The 14395-nt window shown below is 41.4% G+C and overlaps 1 protein-coding gene across 2 annotated transcripts in view; it reads right to left on the bottom strand.

Annotated features, from left to right (window-relative positions):
- Positions 1–14395, bottom strand: part of adamts17 (ADAM metallopeptidase with thrombospondin type 1 motif, 17) — a 193226-nt gene that overhangs the window by 142842 nt on the left and 35989 nt on the right. For both annotated transcript variants that reach the window (XM_061735776.1, XM_061735787.1), the window contains exon 3: positions 1064–1232. In XM_061735776.1, coding sequence (XP_061591760.1) covers positions 1064–1232 — 169 coding nt within the window. The remainder of the gene's footprint in view (positions 1–1063; positions 1233–14395) is intronic.

The raw sequence follows: 14395 nt of genomic DNA, 5'->3' as shown, positions 1-14395 counted from the left end.
GTGTGTGTGTGTGTGTGTGTGTGTGTGTGTGTGTGGGGTGGGCCCGGGGCAGAGGGGGTGGGGGTAGTGGATTTATAACAGTTCAGTTATCTTATTGTTTGTTTGTCGCTCTCTTTTTGTATCTATAATAAGTAAGTAAGTAATAAGTTTGTGACTAAAGCCACAAAACAGCCACAGCCAGATACAAGTGAGTCAGATGTGAGTGATGGTGAGGCAGAGCATGTGAGTGAAGAAGAGGCACAGTCTGTACAGCATGCATCAGATGACAGCAGTCCTGACTCTGAGTCAGATATTAGTGTTGCAGAGACAGAGGGAGGCACAGACCCTGATCTGAGAGAGGATGTAGAGCCTGTGAGTGAAGAGGCAGAGTCTATACAGTATGCATCACATGACAGCAGTCCTGACTCTGAGTCAGATATTAGTGTTGCAGAGACAGAGGGAGGCACAGACCCTGATCTGAGAGAGGATGTAGAGCCTGTGAGTGAAGAGGCAGAGTCTATACAGTATGCATCACATGACAGCAGTCCTGACTCTGAGTCAGATATTAGTGTTGCAGAAGAGGCAGAGGGAAATGCCACAGAGGCATCCACGGCCACTGCCTCAGATCCAGTTGTCCAGTTGTCACGCCATCAACTGTCCAAATCGGCCCAAATCGTGCCCAAATTGGCCCAAATCGCCGGCAAAGCCGGCTGCCACGATTCCTGCTTAGGGCCCCTTGGGAGCCAGGATCGGCACTGTGTTCATCCATCCTCGTTTTGAAAATTACACCTGTCTGACAGCGTATAAATCCTGCTGATGTAGGGACAATACGTCATTCTACACACCCACACATCTTATGTTACCCAGGTAACGCCTCCCGACTCTCCTTCCCTCCCCTCAACTCGCCTTCAGGCATGGGGCCTTGCGTTTATATTACCAACGCGCGTTGAACATGTGTTCACTATCCAACGATAATAGCGGTATCTGATCTAAAAACCCCTATTACAATTCATTGTTAGTTCCTCTCTATCTGCCTCTTTTTTCTGTTTTATTTAACACTTGTGGGTTGACTTGAAAAACTCACCTTCAACAGTACCACAGTAAATGGACTGGTCAACATCCTGACCGGCGTTGGTTTTTGAGCACCATTGTCGCGTCAGCTGGTGTTTAAGTCCAGAAAATGACTGCATCGGGTCGTGTTCCCTCACTGGTTGAATGAACAGGCTGTCCTCCCCAATCTGAATGAGCCCAGTCTGTGGAAAGACATGAACAAGGTTTTTCAGTGTTTCCTCCCCATTACAATCAATTCTGGATTTTTTTGACACAACTCTGAACCCAAATGATTACACATAGCACCTTAACCCTGTCCATGTTCCCCAAACACACATTTCAGTGTGTCACACTTTGATATTCCCCCAGAGGAAACTGAGAGGGAACTTGGGGGAGTGAGGTCTGGGCCTCTCTGCTAAGGCTGCTGCAGCCACAACTACATTTCTGGTAGACAGAGGTCAATGGACGGATGGATGGGCGCATAGATGGAATTACATTTTTGAATCTTATCCCGACTTAAAACGCTTATTCTGGCACTGGCTGGCTGCCCACTAACACGAACGGCCATGATGTGGTACTCGGATATTCCCTTGGGGGCTGATCGATAATGGGAAAAAAAATTATAGTCACAATGATTTCTGAAATCACAATTTATACACTGAGCTTTGACATACACTGCATTAATCAAACATCCATTACTAACAGATGTTTGTAACTATTTTGGTTAAATTCAGCTGTTTACAGTGTGTTACATGATGCCAGTATAACTAAACCTGTTGTGAAAGGCTGCAGAGCCCACAGAGCCTGCAACATCACTAACAGAGGAGAAATGCAAAGAAAGCAGCACAAAGAAGGCCAAGGAGCTTCCCATATCGGGCTAAAACTCAAAAAAAAAACCTGGCCTAAAAAAGGCAACACATACATTGGTGAAAAAGAGGCCTTTGGTATTTGAGAAGAAGAAATAAATAAATAACAAAATCACTCTTGGAGTTCACCCAAAAGAATCTGGGAATCCTACCAAACATGTGGAAGAAGTTACTCTGGGCAAATGGGACGACATTTTTTAACTTTTTGGTCAAGGGAAATGCTGTATGTGCATGTGAGATAAATCTAAAATCTCTCATCTTTATAACATCTAACCAACATTATAAAGACCCCACCACAATCCACAAAAGGACGGGATTGTGGCGATGGCACCATGTCGTGGTGATGTTTGTGGAGAATTGAAGGAACTAAAAGCATGGAAAGCTAGTCTGGGTCACATTCTTGAGGAAAACCTGTTTCAGTCTTCCAGAGACTCGAGAGTGTGGTTCCGCTTTCAGTGTGACAAAAATCCTAGACACGCCAAAGGAACAGGGTGGTTGTAGTCTAGTGGCTACAGAGGTGGGCTCGGGTCTGGAGGACCCAGGTTCAAGCCCCAGAACGGCAACCAAGACGAACCACCTTGGCCCCCTGAGCAAGTCCTTAACTTTTACTAATTGCTCCATGGTGTGTCTGTCTCAGATGTAAGTTGCTTTGGATAAAAGCGTCATCTAAATGGTAGTAGTACTAGTAGTCAGGGCCGCCGCAAGGGGTGTGCGAACCGTGCGACCGCACGGGGTTCGAGCTATGGGCTGTTTTTTTTTTTCCAAAAAAAAAATTTTTTTTCAATTTTTTTTTTCAATTTTTTTTTTCCTTTTTTCCCTTATAAATATCAACAGTCACGTTCCATTACAGACCTAAATGTGTACTAGTCTGTGCATATCAATAAATATATGTGAAATGATGCGCGTGTATGTTGTTCAATACAACTGCGTCTGACCAAGCGCAGACACAAGCTGCTCTGATCCAGACGGGTGGAGTTGGAACAAATTGTCACACAATGTCGAGAGAACGAGACAGATTCAGGAAATTTCCATCAGAAAAAAGAAAAAAACTAAAGAAAATGGAAGAGTTTAATGCCTCTCTGAAAGGCTCGTTTGATAAATTTGTTACAAAAATCACCGATCCGACCGGGTCTCAAGCAGCCGTGGGGCCCCGCGTCGAGGCAAGAGATGATGATGAGGCAGGGGAAGGTATCCAGTATTTTGCTAATTGGAGAGTTAAAATTGCGCGTATAAACACCCGACCCGACCCGAAAAACCCAAAAATTTCGCGAGGGCCCCCCCCCACCATTTCGCACAGGGCCTCGCAAATCTCCCAGACGGCTCTGCTAGTAGTAGTAACACTCTTGTGGTTAAAAGGAAAACATTTAAATGTCTTGAAATGCTCACATCAAAGGCATTCAAAATAAAAATCTGTAGATGCAAACATTAGTTTTTTTTACAATTGTTTAAACACATTTCCTGATTGACTACCTCACTTTCTCAAAACTTTAAACACAAATTACAAAACTCACACACAAAATGCAAAATCCTACACTTTAACTCGTGTTAACTCTTCACTAAATGGTATTTCCTTCTCAAATGCCAAACACATACATCATTTGAGTAGACATTTCTAAGCACCCACTGAACACTGATGTGCAGAATGGAAGACACTATAGTATGAATGGAAAACACTATATGAATGTTCAGTAGAATCCTGCATTTGTATGTTCAGTGTTACACCTTCAGTTGTTGGATGGAATATATCACCATATAGTATTCATATGTATAGGCTACTCAAATAGAAAACAACACCTTACTGTAACAACAAATACGTAATATTTTACAGTATGAGTAGGACTGCTAGAAGAAGTGCAGTGTTGTAGGGGCCAAGGGTGGCATGGTGATGGAGGACGCCGTGGTGATTGAGTCCAGTTTGCCAGTTTGAACATTTATTTATTTTTCTTATTTATTTACTTTGTTTCTTTCTTTTTTTCTCTCTCTCTCTCTCTCTCTCTCTCTCTCTCTATATATATATATATATATATACACACACACACACACACACACACACACACACACACACACACATAAATATATATATATACACACATATATATATATATATATATATATATATATATATATATATATATATATATATATTTTTTCTTTTATTCTCATGTAGTTATTTTGTTTTGTTTTTTTCAAATCTTGCACTATAGTGGTTACATTGTGTTACTGTAAAAGGGTAGACAAAATATTCAATTCATTCATTCATTCATTCATTCATTATCTTACCCGCTTTATCCCTTGCGGGGTCACGGGGGTCTGCTGGAGCCTATCCCAGCTTATTTTAGGTGAGAGGCAGGGGTTACACCCTGGACAGGTCACCAGTCCATCACAGGGCCACATATAGACACACAAACCATGCTCACAATCACACTCACACTCACACCTACGGACAATTTATAATCACCAATTAACCTAACATGCATGTTTTTGGACTGTGGGAGGAAGCCGGAGTACCCGGAGAAAACCCACGCAAGCACGGGGAGAACATGCAAACTCCACACAGAAAGGCCCCTGCCGGGCCTGGGAGTCGAACCGGGGACCTTCTTGCTGTGAGGCAACAGTGCTAACCACTAAGCCACCGTGCTGCCTTATTCAATTCATTCAAATATTCAATTCAATTCAATTTTATTTATATAGCGTCTAATACAACAGAGTTGTCTCTAGACACTTTCCAGAGACCCATACCCAGAACATGACCCCTGAGCAGTTATTACATAAACAATGGCAGGTAAAAACTCCCATAGTGGGAGAAAAACCTTAAGCCAAACAGTGGCAAGAAAAACTCCCCTTTAGGAGGGAAGAAACCTTGAGCAGGACCAGGCTCGTAGGGGGGGACCCTCCTGCCGAGGGCCAGACTAATATATAAGCTTTGGCTTCAGTCTACACCTTTTGGTCCTTGTTTGATATACATAAAAAAAAACAACTTTGTATTGACTACTGACTTCTATAACGTGACCAAATAAACATATCAAATCAAATCAATCAAAATGATGGCAGCACACATTGTTATGTTCCCTCCACGTTGGCCAGGGACCTCTGTGATGGCACGCTGACCGATGATATTCCTCCCTCGGCGCCTTCTTTTTACAAGGTTGAACTCCGCTTCCTCAATTACAGTTTTTCACAATTGTTTAAACACATTTATTGGAACATCTGACACAATGTGCACAACCTGAAACTCATGTTTCAGGTGGCTGAACCAATCCTGCTGAACTCCAAGCACATTTACTGCTCTAGACTCAAATTCCCATTCCATACCACACATTTCTCACAACACTACACACAATTCCCAATATCCTGCACACTCTTCCTGAATTCCCTCTCTTGCTGTTCACACAGAACACACAGTCAATCACATGTCTAAACTCCAAAGGCTGTTGTGCAACATGCAATCAGCAATTTGCCATAATAGTCCATGGGCCAGGCCAGATATCAGCACCACTCAAGGTGACAAAACTTGCTTATAATTTTTGAAAAGATCCATGTCTGTAGATGATATTTTGTTATGATAACCTTCCTGAGTGGCAGCTGTATCATAGTTATCAGCTCATGAAGTTCAGAAAATGACATTTTAGATGATGCTGCATATCCTGGTTTAGACTCATGTACAGGATATCTGTCAATGTTTCACAATATTGTCTTTGGTATAATTTTAGGCATTCATTCAAGCTAAGATGTAAATCTTTCTGACCAACATAGAGTTCACTGCAGCTCTTTAAACTATAAACAACACACATTTTTACACAATTTTTGCCTAAATGGTATAGTATTTTTTATCCCTGTGTCATCTAGGAACAACAGAGACACAAAATACAAAAATTGGAATACTCACAGGACCATAAGGATTCAGGAAATGTATCACATCTTAGCTTCAATGAATGTTTAAAAGGTCCCCTTTAAAATGACACCAAAGGCAATATTGTGAAACATTGACAGATTTCCTGTACATGAGTCTAACCCAGGATATGCACCAGCATCTAAAATGTCATTTTCTGAACTTCATGAGCTGATAACTATGATACAGCTGCCACTCAGGAAGGTTATCATACCAAAATATCATCTATAGACATGGATATTTAAAAAAATTATAAGCAAGTTTGGTCACCTTGAGTGGTACTGACAAATGAAATTTTGGGCTCTGGCCCATGGACTATAAAAGGGTCACAGGTGAGCTCCTGGTCTGTTTGGAGAACAATGGATGGCGGAATATTGAGAGAGGTGAGGAGGAGGGAGAGGAGTGAGAGTAAGAGGAGGAGGAGGAGGGATCTTACACATTTTGAGTCCAAATACAGTAAAATATTACTGTATTTGTTGTTACAGTAAAGAATTGTGTGTTGTTTTCTATTTGAGTAGCCTATACATATGAATACTATATTGTGATATATTACATCCAACAGCTGAAGGTGCAACACTGAACATACAAATGCATGATTCTACTGAGGCATTGATATAGTGTTTTCCATTCATACTATAGTGTCTTCCATTCTGCACATCAGTGTTCAGTGGGTGCTTAGAAATGTCTACTCAAATGATGTATGTGTTTGGCATTTGAGAAGGAAATACCATTTAGTGAAGAGTTAACACTGTTTTGAGGGTAGAGTGTGCTTTTGCAAGAGAAGTGTAGGATTTTGCATTTTGTGTGTGAGTTTTGTAATTTGTGTTTAGAGTTTTGAGAAAGTGAGGTAGTCAATCAGGAAATGTGTTTAAACAATTGTGAAAAACTGTAATATGAATTCAGTGGCAAATTGCTGATTGCTTATTGCACAACAGCCTTTGGAGTTTAGAAATGTGATTGACTGTGTGTTCTGTGTGAACAGCAAGAGAGGGAATTCAGGAAGAGTGTGCAGGATATTGGGAATTGTGTGTAGTGTTGTGAGAAATGTGTGGTATGGAATGGGAATTTGAGTCTAGAGCAGTAAATGTGCTTGGAGTTCAGCAGGATTGGTTCAGCCACCTGAAACATGAGTTTCAGGTTGTGCACATTGTGTCAGATGTTCCAATAAATGTGTTTAAACAATTGTGAAAAACTGTAATTGAGGAAGCGGAGTTCAACCTTGTAAAAAGAAGGCGCCGAGGGAGGAATATCATCGGTCAGCGTGCCATCACAGAGGTCCCTGGCCAACGTGGAGGGAACATAACAATGTGTGCTGCCATCATTTTGATTGATTTGATTTGATATGTTTATTTGGTCACGTCAGTAGTCAATACAAAGTTGTTTTTTTATGTATATCAAACAAGGACCAAAAGGTGTAGACTGAAGCCAAAGCTTATATATTAGTCTGGCCCTCGGCAGGAGGGTCCCCCCCTACGAGCCTGGTCCTGCTCAAGGTTTCTTCCCTCCTAAAGGGGAGTTTTTCTTGCCACTGTTTGGCTTAAGGTTTTTCTCCCACTATGGGAGTTTTTACCTGCCATTGTTTATGTAATAACTGCTCAGGGGTCATGTTCTGGGTATGGGTCTCTGGAAAGCGTCTAGAGACAACTCTGTTGTATTAGACGCTATATAAATAAAATTGAATTGAATTGAATATTTTGTCTACCCTTTTACAGTAACACAATGTAACCACTATAGTGCAAGATTTGAAAAAAACAAGATTGGCAGGATTGGTTCAGCAAACAATTGTGAAAAACTGTAATATCAAACTAGCACATTGTCCAATTAGCAGTCTCGTCCAATTATTTGAAAATCCATAACGTATTAAACAAATACATCTTAACATAAATAAATAACCCTTTGGAAGCATGTTTGATGTCAATGAATCAGGAGCTTTTGCCCCAATAGATGGTTTTGGAGAGAAACTTAAGAAAAGACAATTTTATATAAGGTTTCACAAGTCCAGCATGACACTGTCTCACATTGAAAGATACAGAGTTTTAAAAGAGAGACTACAATCCGAATTTGGGTTTCTGTAGGTGTTACAAGATGTGGACAAGATGTTTGACCCATATATTGTTCAGAACAAAAAGAAAATAACACTTGTCCACACCAACACTTTTTCCTAGGCCATGTGATTTTTCGGTTACCGAAAACACTGACAGACAGACAGTTTGGAGGAGGAAGCCCGTCTGACTTGGAAGGCGTGTTTCAGAAGCATTATTGTCAGGGTTTGCCATGGGCCCCGGTACTCCCCGCCCCACGACTTTAAACCCTTCCTGTTTTATTTTGAAGCCTGTGTCTTTGTGTTTAAGTTCTGGTTTGACCTTCCTGTGTCCCATCGGCCCTGATCGTCTGCACCTCGTTAACCCTTGTGTATATCTGGGCTGTTTCAGATTTCGGACACTACCGCACTACATGCTACATACTGCAAAGTATGCACTGTATACTGCCTACTAAATGAACGATTCAGTACGCTGCTCCAGCAGACCGTTCACACAGCAGTGTGCTACAGTGTATCCCAGATGGCATTTCGCACCAAAACGACAGCGAAAGCTGAGATCTAAAAGCAGGCTAGAAGCTGTTTTAATTTCAGCTGTAGCGCTGTTAATATGCCACTTTATTAAGTTTTAATATTGTTTCAGGTGTAAAAGTAACCGTTAAGATCCCCAACCTGGGCTCAGTTTATCCAAATAACGCCTGTTAAGAAATTTTATCCGATGTTTCGGGGATCAGAAGAGCCGCCGGCCCCGGGGAGCAGCAGCTCACGCCGGGGGGACAGACATGATCGCTGGGTCAACCCACGCCGTCGTCCTGGGGAGAAACCTGTAGCTCTGTGGAGAATTACCGCTGGCTGAAATAAATCATTTAGGAAGATAAATGTTGGTTTAATAGATGAAATCTAACAGTTGTAGCTTTCACGTTAGTTTGTCTGAATATAAAGTGAAGCTTCATGTTTTTACTAGCTAGATAGATAGAACTGTATTCATCTATCTAGTAAAAAAAGAAAACATGAAGCTTCACTTTATATTCAGACAAAACTACAAAACTACAGACAAAACAAAGCTACAACCGTTAGATAATTATATATACATATTAGCATTTGTTAATTCTTCAGATACCACATTGAGCATATTTTCAAGTAATTATCAATACTTAACAAGATTAACTAGGATATACTTACATACTGTGTGCACAGTGTTTCTGTACTTGCTGCTTGATGTGAGAAGTTTAGCTTCCCATCAGTTTGGGAAGTCCTTGTGATCCAGACTAGAGTGCTTCTCAATCCTGGTCCTCGTGGGCCCCTGTCCTGCATGTTTTAGATGTTACCCTGCATCAACACACCTGATTCTAATTAAAGGTCCTAATTAGCTTGTCACCAAGGTCTGCACAACTCTGTTGATGACACAGGTACTTTTATCACGGTGTGCTGAAGCAGAGTAGCATCTAAAACATGCAGGACAGGGGCTTCATGAGGACCAGGATTGAGAAACACTGGTAGAAGCTGTTGTAATTCCAGCTGTAGCGCTGTTAATATGCCACTTTATTACGTTTTAACATCTTTTAACATTCAGGCGTAAAAGTAAGGCGTAGAAATTTGATCCGATGTTTCGGGGATCAAAAGAGAGAGAGCTGATGAGAGAGCTGATGCGGTCCGGCCGCATCAGCAGCTCACGGCCGGAGAACAGACGCGATCGCCGGGTCAAACTACGGCGTCGTCCCGGGGAGAAACCTGCAGCTCTGTGGAGAATTGTCGCCGGCTGAAATAAATCATTTAGGAAAATAAATGTTGGTTTAATAGATGAAATCTAACAGTCGTAGCTCTCACGTTAGTTTGTCTGAATATAAAGTAAAGCTACATGTTTTCACTAGATAGATATATATATATATATACCACAGACAGATCAGAGCTGTGTATCTTATAGCTCAACGGTTTCAGTAGGCGACTTTCATACAGCGAACGGGGGTTCGATTCCAGTTGGGCCATATTTTGCAAATTTCCCCGATGTGGGACTAATAAAGGATTATCTTATCTTAAATGTTGAAATAGCAGTAAAACCAAATTCATTGATGAAATGACATAAGGGATGGAAATGGATTTTAATAAATGTATTGAAATGAACATATCAGTCTATTGAATTTCATTTTATTTTATTTATCTTCTCCTCGAGTAGCTCTCTCTCCATCTTCTCCTCCTTGTCCAAATCCTCTCTCTGCATCTATTTATTTCAGCTCCCGGACAAATTCTCTGTCAAAACACACCAATGAAAAGTAGTTATTTCATGAAAATACAATGAACTACCGATATATAACGTTGTCATAACACTTAAATCTCTTTTATCTACCTAGCAAGCACGCTAAGATAACTAACAAAAATCTAACATACTATTAAAAACCTAACTTAAATCCTTTTAGGGCGGCATTTCACCGCCCACTGAAGAGGCTTTGTTGGCAGACCGCCACACAATCAGCGCCTCGGTGTCCTTATCTGTCCCTAAGAAAGATAAGTAATATGTTTTCTTCTTGACAGCTTTCTATCATTAACAGTAACGTTACTTTGACTGACTTAACGTTACGTTAAGGCTTTGTATTAACGTTATTAGGACAAATATGCCAAGTTCTACATTCATTACAAATAGGCAATGTAGCTTTGTCACAATTTTTAATCGTTGTCCTTACACTAGATTGAATTAAAAAAGTTATATAATAACGTTACTTACATTTATATTCCTCCTTCTCCCTCTCCACGGTGCAACTAGTCCTTTCTGCCTTCACATCACATCACTGTCTGGTCGCTGCTGTTTTGTCCTGCACTTGTGTTTTCTCAATAAAGCTTTGAGAAAAAAAAAAGACAAAAGCGCTGCCCGGCCAAGGGCGCATTGCATTCTGGGATATAGTAGGCGAGGTAGACTGGTCTGATGCATGCTGCGGATTTTTTTCCAAATCAGTAAAACATCCGGGTATTTTTCGCACACTGCAGATTTCCTTCTGTTCACATACAGCATACTACTTACTACATTTTGGCCAAATCAGTGTATACTTGTAGTACAGTATGCGAATTCGGAAACAGCCCTGGTCTTGTCTTTCCCTTGCTCCCTGCTGGTCCGTACTGTTTCCTCCCTCCGTGTTTTTCCGAGTCTTCCAAGGTTTTTGTAATTTTTGGTTCTTGTTTGAGTTCTGGCTTTTGGTATTCCTGCTCAGCAGCGCTTTTTGTTAAATAAACATTGTTTTTGAGAACTCCTGCCTCCTGCTCTCCTACACCACATATTAGCTTAAATAGATTACAAAAACCCAAAGAATGTGGAGGCTTAGACTTACCTAACTTCCAGTATTATTTCTTAGTTAATAACTTGCAGTATATTTTAAAATGGTGTAAAAATCATTCTTCAGATAGTCAATGGCCGGATTCAGAACAAGTGTTTTGCAATGATCTGGAAATCTTAGATTTACCATTCATTAGTCAAAACATTAAACATCATAAATGTTTTAAAAGCATTAATATTAACTCAACTCTGACAGCCTTGTTGGAATTCCTTAAAAGTTCTGGGTCTCTGGAAACCGTCTAGAGACAACTTTTGTTGTATTAGACGCTATATAAATAAAATTGAATTGAAAAAATGTACTTGAATTGAATTAAAATAGCCAAAGTCTCACTTTTTCCATGTGACTGCACACCCATCTGGAACAACCCAGACATCCTGAAGAATGATAAAAAGATGGTTAACTTTGTTCAATGGAGGGATCAAGGAATATGGTATCTACAACATGTAATCATAAGTGGACATTTTGTACCTTTTAATACACTCACTGTTCAATATAGAATTAGCAGTAACACATTTTTAGAATACCAACAACTTAAGTCCATAATAAATAAAAAATATAAACTCAACCAATTGGACCTGCAACTTCCCGCTAAGATAATTCAATTCAATTCAATTTTATTTGTATAGCGTCTAATACAACAAAAGTTGTCTCTAGGCGCTTTCCAGAGACCAGAACATAAACCCCCGAGCAATTATTACATAAACAATGGCAGGTAAAAACTCCCCTAGTGGGAGAAAAACCTTAAGCCAAACAGTGGCAAGAAAAACTCTCCTTTAGGAGGGAAGAAACCTGGACCAGGACCTGGATAATAAGGGGGGTAGAAACCTGGACCAGGACCTGGATCATAAGGGGGGGAGAAACCTGGACCAGGACCTGGATCATAAGGGGGGGAGAAACCTGGACCAGGACCTGGATAATAAGGGGGTAGAAACCTGGACCAGGACCTGGATCATAAGGGGGGACCCTCCTGCCGAAGGCCAGACTGGGGGTCGGGGACGTTAGCAGCACAGCAGGCAGGTGGAAGCAGCAACGGGATAATAGATAATAGAGTTATTTAATCTAAACACCCCAAAGTTGCTATCGAAACTATACAGGTTAATGTCCAAAATAGATAACTCAGTCTCTCTCCCGATCTCAAAATGGGAAGCGGACCTCTCTCTCAAGACTGACCAGATCTCTTGGTCACAAATATGTTTAAATACTTTCACTATGACCCTATGACACTAAGAACCCAAACTTACAACTTTTACAGTATAAAGTTCTTCATAGAATACATTATACAGGACAAAGAATGTTCCAGATGGGTTTTGCCACCTCTAATATCTGCTCAGAGTGCACAGAGAACACCCCAGATAGTTATATGCATGCTTTATGGTTTTGTGCACCGGTACAGAGGTTCTGGATGGAGATATTTGAGGATTTATCCACATGGCTCAATTACAGAATTCCAGCGTGCCCCACACTATGCATGCTAGGTCACTTGGGGGACATCTACATGGAACCTACCGTACATGGAATCCCTCACGGTGAGCCGAGAGAAGACGAGTTTCGCAACGTGGAGATATTGTTATTACAGTAATCCCTGGTTTTTCGCAGGGGTTACGTTCCAAAAAGAACCCGTGATAAGAGATTATTTTTACAATTATTATAGAAGACTTCAAATTGCGGAGATCAGCACCGCCTCGCACTTATTTCACTTCTGACTGCCGCTGCATCCTGACTCTCTGTAGCGTCTTGTTCTCCTAAAGCCGCGGTGCAGGTGTGTGTTACCGGCCAGCCCTGTCCCTTTAAGGCGGTGTCTGTGTTCGGGTGTCTGTGTGTGTGTGACGTAGTGGCTGCAGCGGAGGAGAGAGAGGGAGATGCCGGTGTGAGCGTGTGGAAGACCGTAGTTTTCAGTTACTTTCAGAGTCCACCGTTAGTGTTAAGTTGTCGGCCCTCAAGTATTTTGTTTGCTCTTTACAAGTTTTTAATAAATGTGCGAGGTCGCACGGACAGTATTTTTCCTTCGTCCCTTTTTCCTTCACTTTCCCCGGACTCCTAGACGATGCCGGTCACCAGCAGTGTTGGGGTAGTTACTCAAAAAAAGTAATCCATTACATATTACTAGTTACTTTAAAAAAAAGTAATCCCTTACACTACTTAGTTACTGGTTGCTGAAAGTAACTAGTTACATTACTAGTTACATTACTTTTGGATTACTCCGCAATATGACCTGAGCTGCACCATAACTCGATTGCCAATGAACAACATATACAGGACCGTCTCAGAAAATTAGAATATTGTGATTTTCTGTAATGCAATTACAAAAACAATTAAAGCTGCAAGCAGCGATGAACGGGCCCTCGCACTCACGGCCACCGCCCCCCATAAGCATATCAGAAACGATACCACCCACGACTTCCTATGTCAAACCATTCAAAAGTTATAGCAGAAAAAAGGGACAACCAATCAGAAGAAGGGGCGGGGCTAGTTCAGGCCAATGAAGGTCAAGGACTCATTACAGAGTCCCATGACACCACCCACGACTCTCTATGTCAAAACATTCAAATGTTATAGCAGGAAATAGGGACAACCAATCAGAAGAAGGGGCGGGGCTAATTAAGGCCAAAGAAGCTCAAGGACTCATTACAGAGTCCCATGACCCCACCCACGACTCTCTATGTCAAAACATTCAAATGTTATAGCAGGAAATAGGGACAACCAATCAGAAGAAGGGGCGGGGCTAATTAAGGCCAAAGAAGCTCAAGGACTCATTACAGAGTCCCATGACCCCACCCACGACTCTCTATGTCAAAACATTCAAATGTTATAGCAGGAAATAGGGACAACCAATCAGAAGAAGGGGCGGGGCTTATTTTCACCAATTATGGTCAAGGACTCTATACCGAGTCCCATGACACCACCCACGACTCTTTATGTCAAACCATTCAAAAGTTATGGCAGAGAAAAGTATTCTAGGGGGCGCTGTTGAGCCGTTAAGCCACGCCCATTAATGCAAACCATGAAATATCAAATGTATCGCCAAGCCTGGCTTGCATGTAAAATTTGGTGACTTTTGGAGAACTATCAAATATGGACCAATCAGATGAAGGGGACGCACGCTTTTTCGCGTCTAGCGTCGCCACGGTAACACTTTTGAAAGAGAAAAGTAATGCGCGTAGTCACAAGATAAAGACGCACATTTTGAGGTATAACACACCTGGGTGCACGTTACGGTTCGGGCCGTATTAATTGCCGAAGGAATAGCATA

The sequence above is a fragment of the Cololabis saira genome, chromosome 2, assembly GCF_033807715.1.
Source record: "Cololabis saira isolate AMF1-May2022 chromosome 2, fColSai1.1, whole genome shotgun sequence".
Lineage (NCBI taxonomy): Eukaryota > Metazoa > Chordata > Actinopteri > Beloniformes > Belonidae > Cololabis > Cololabis saira.
Note: the sequence above shows the minus strand (reverse complement) of the source record. Positions and strands in the feature narration are given on the sequence as shown.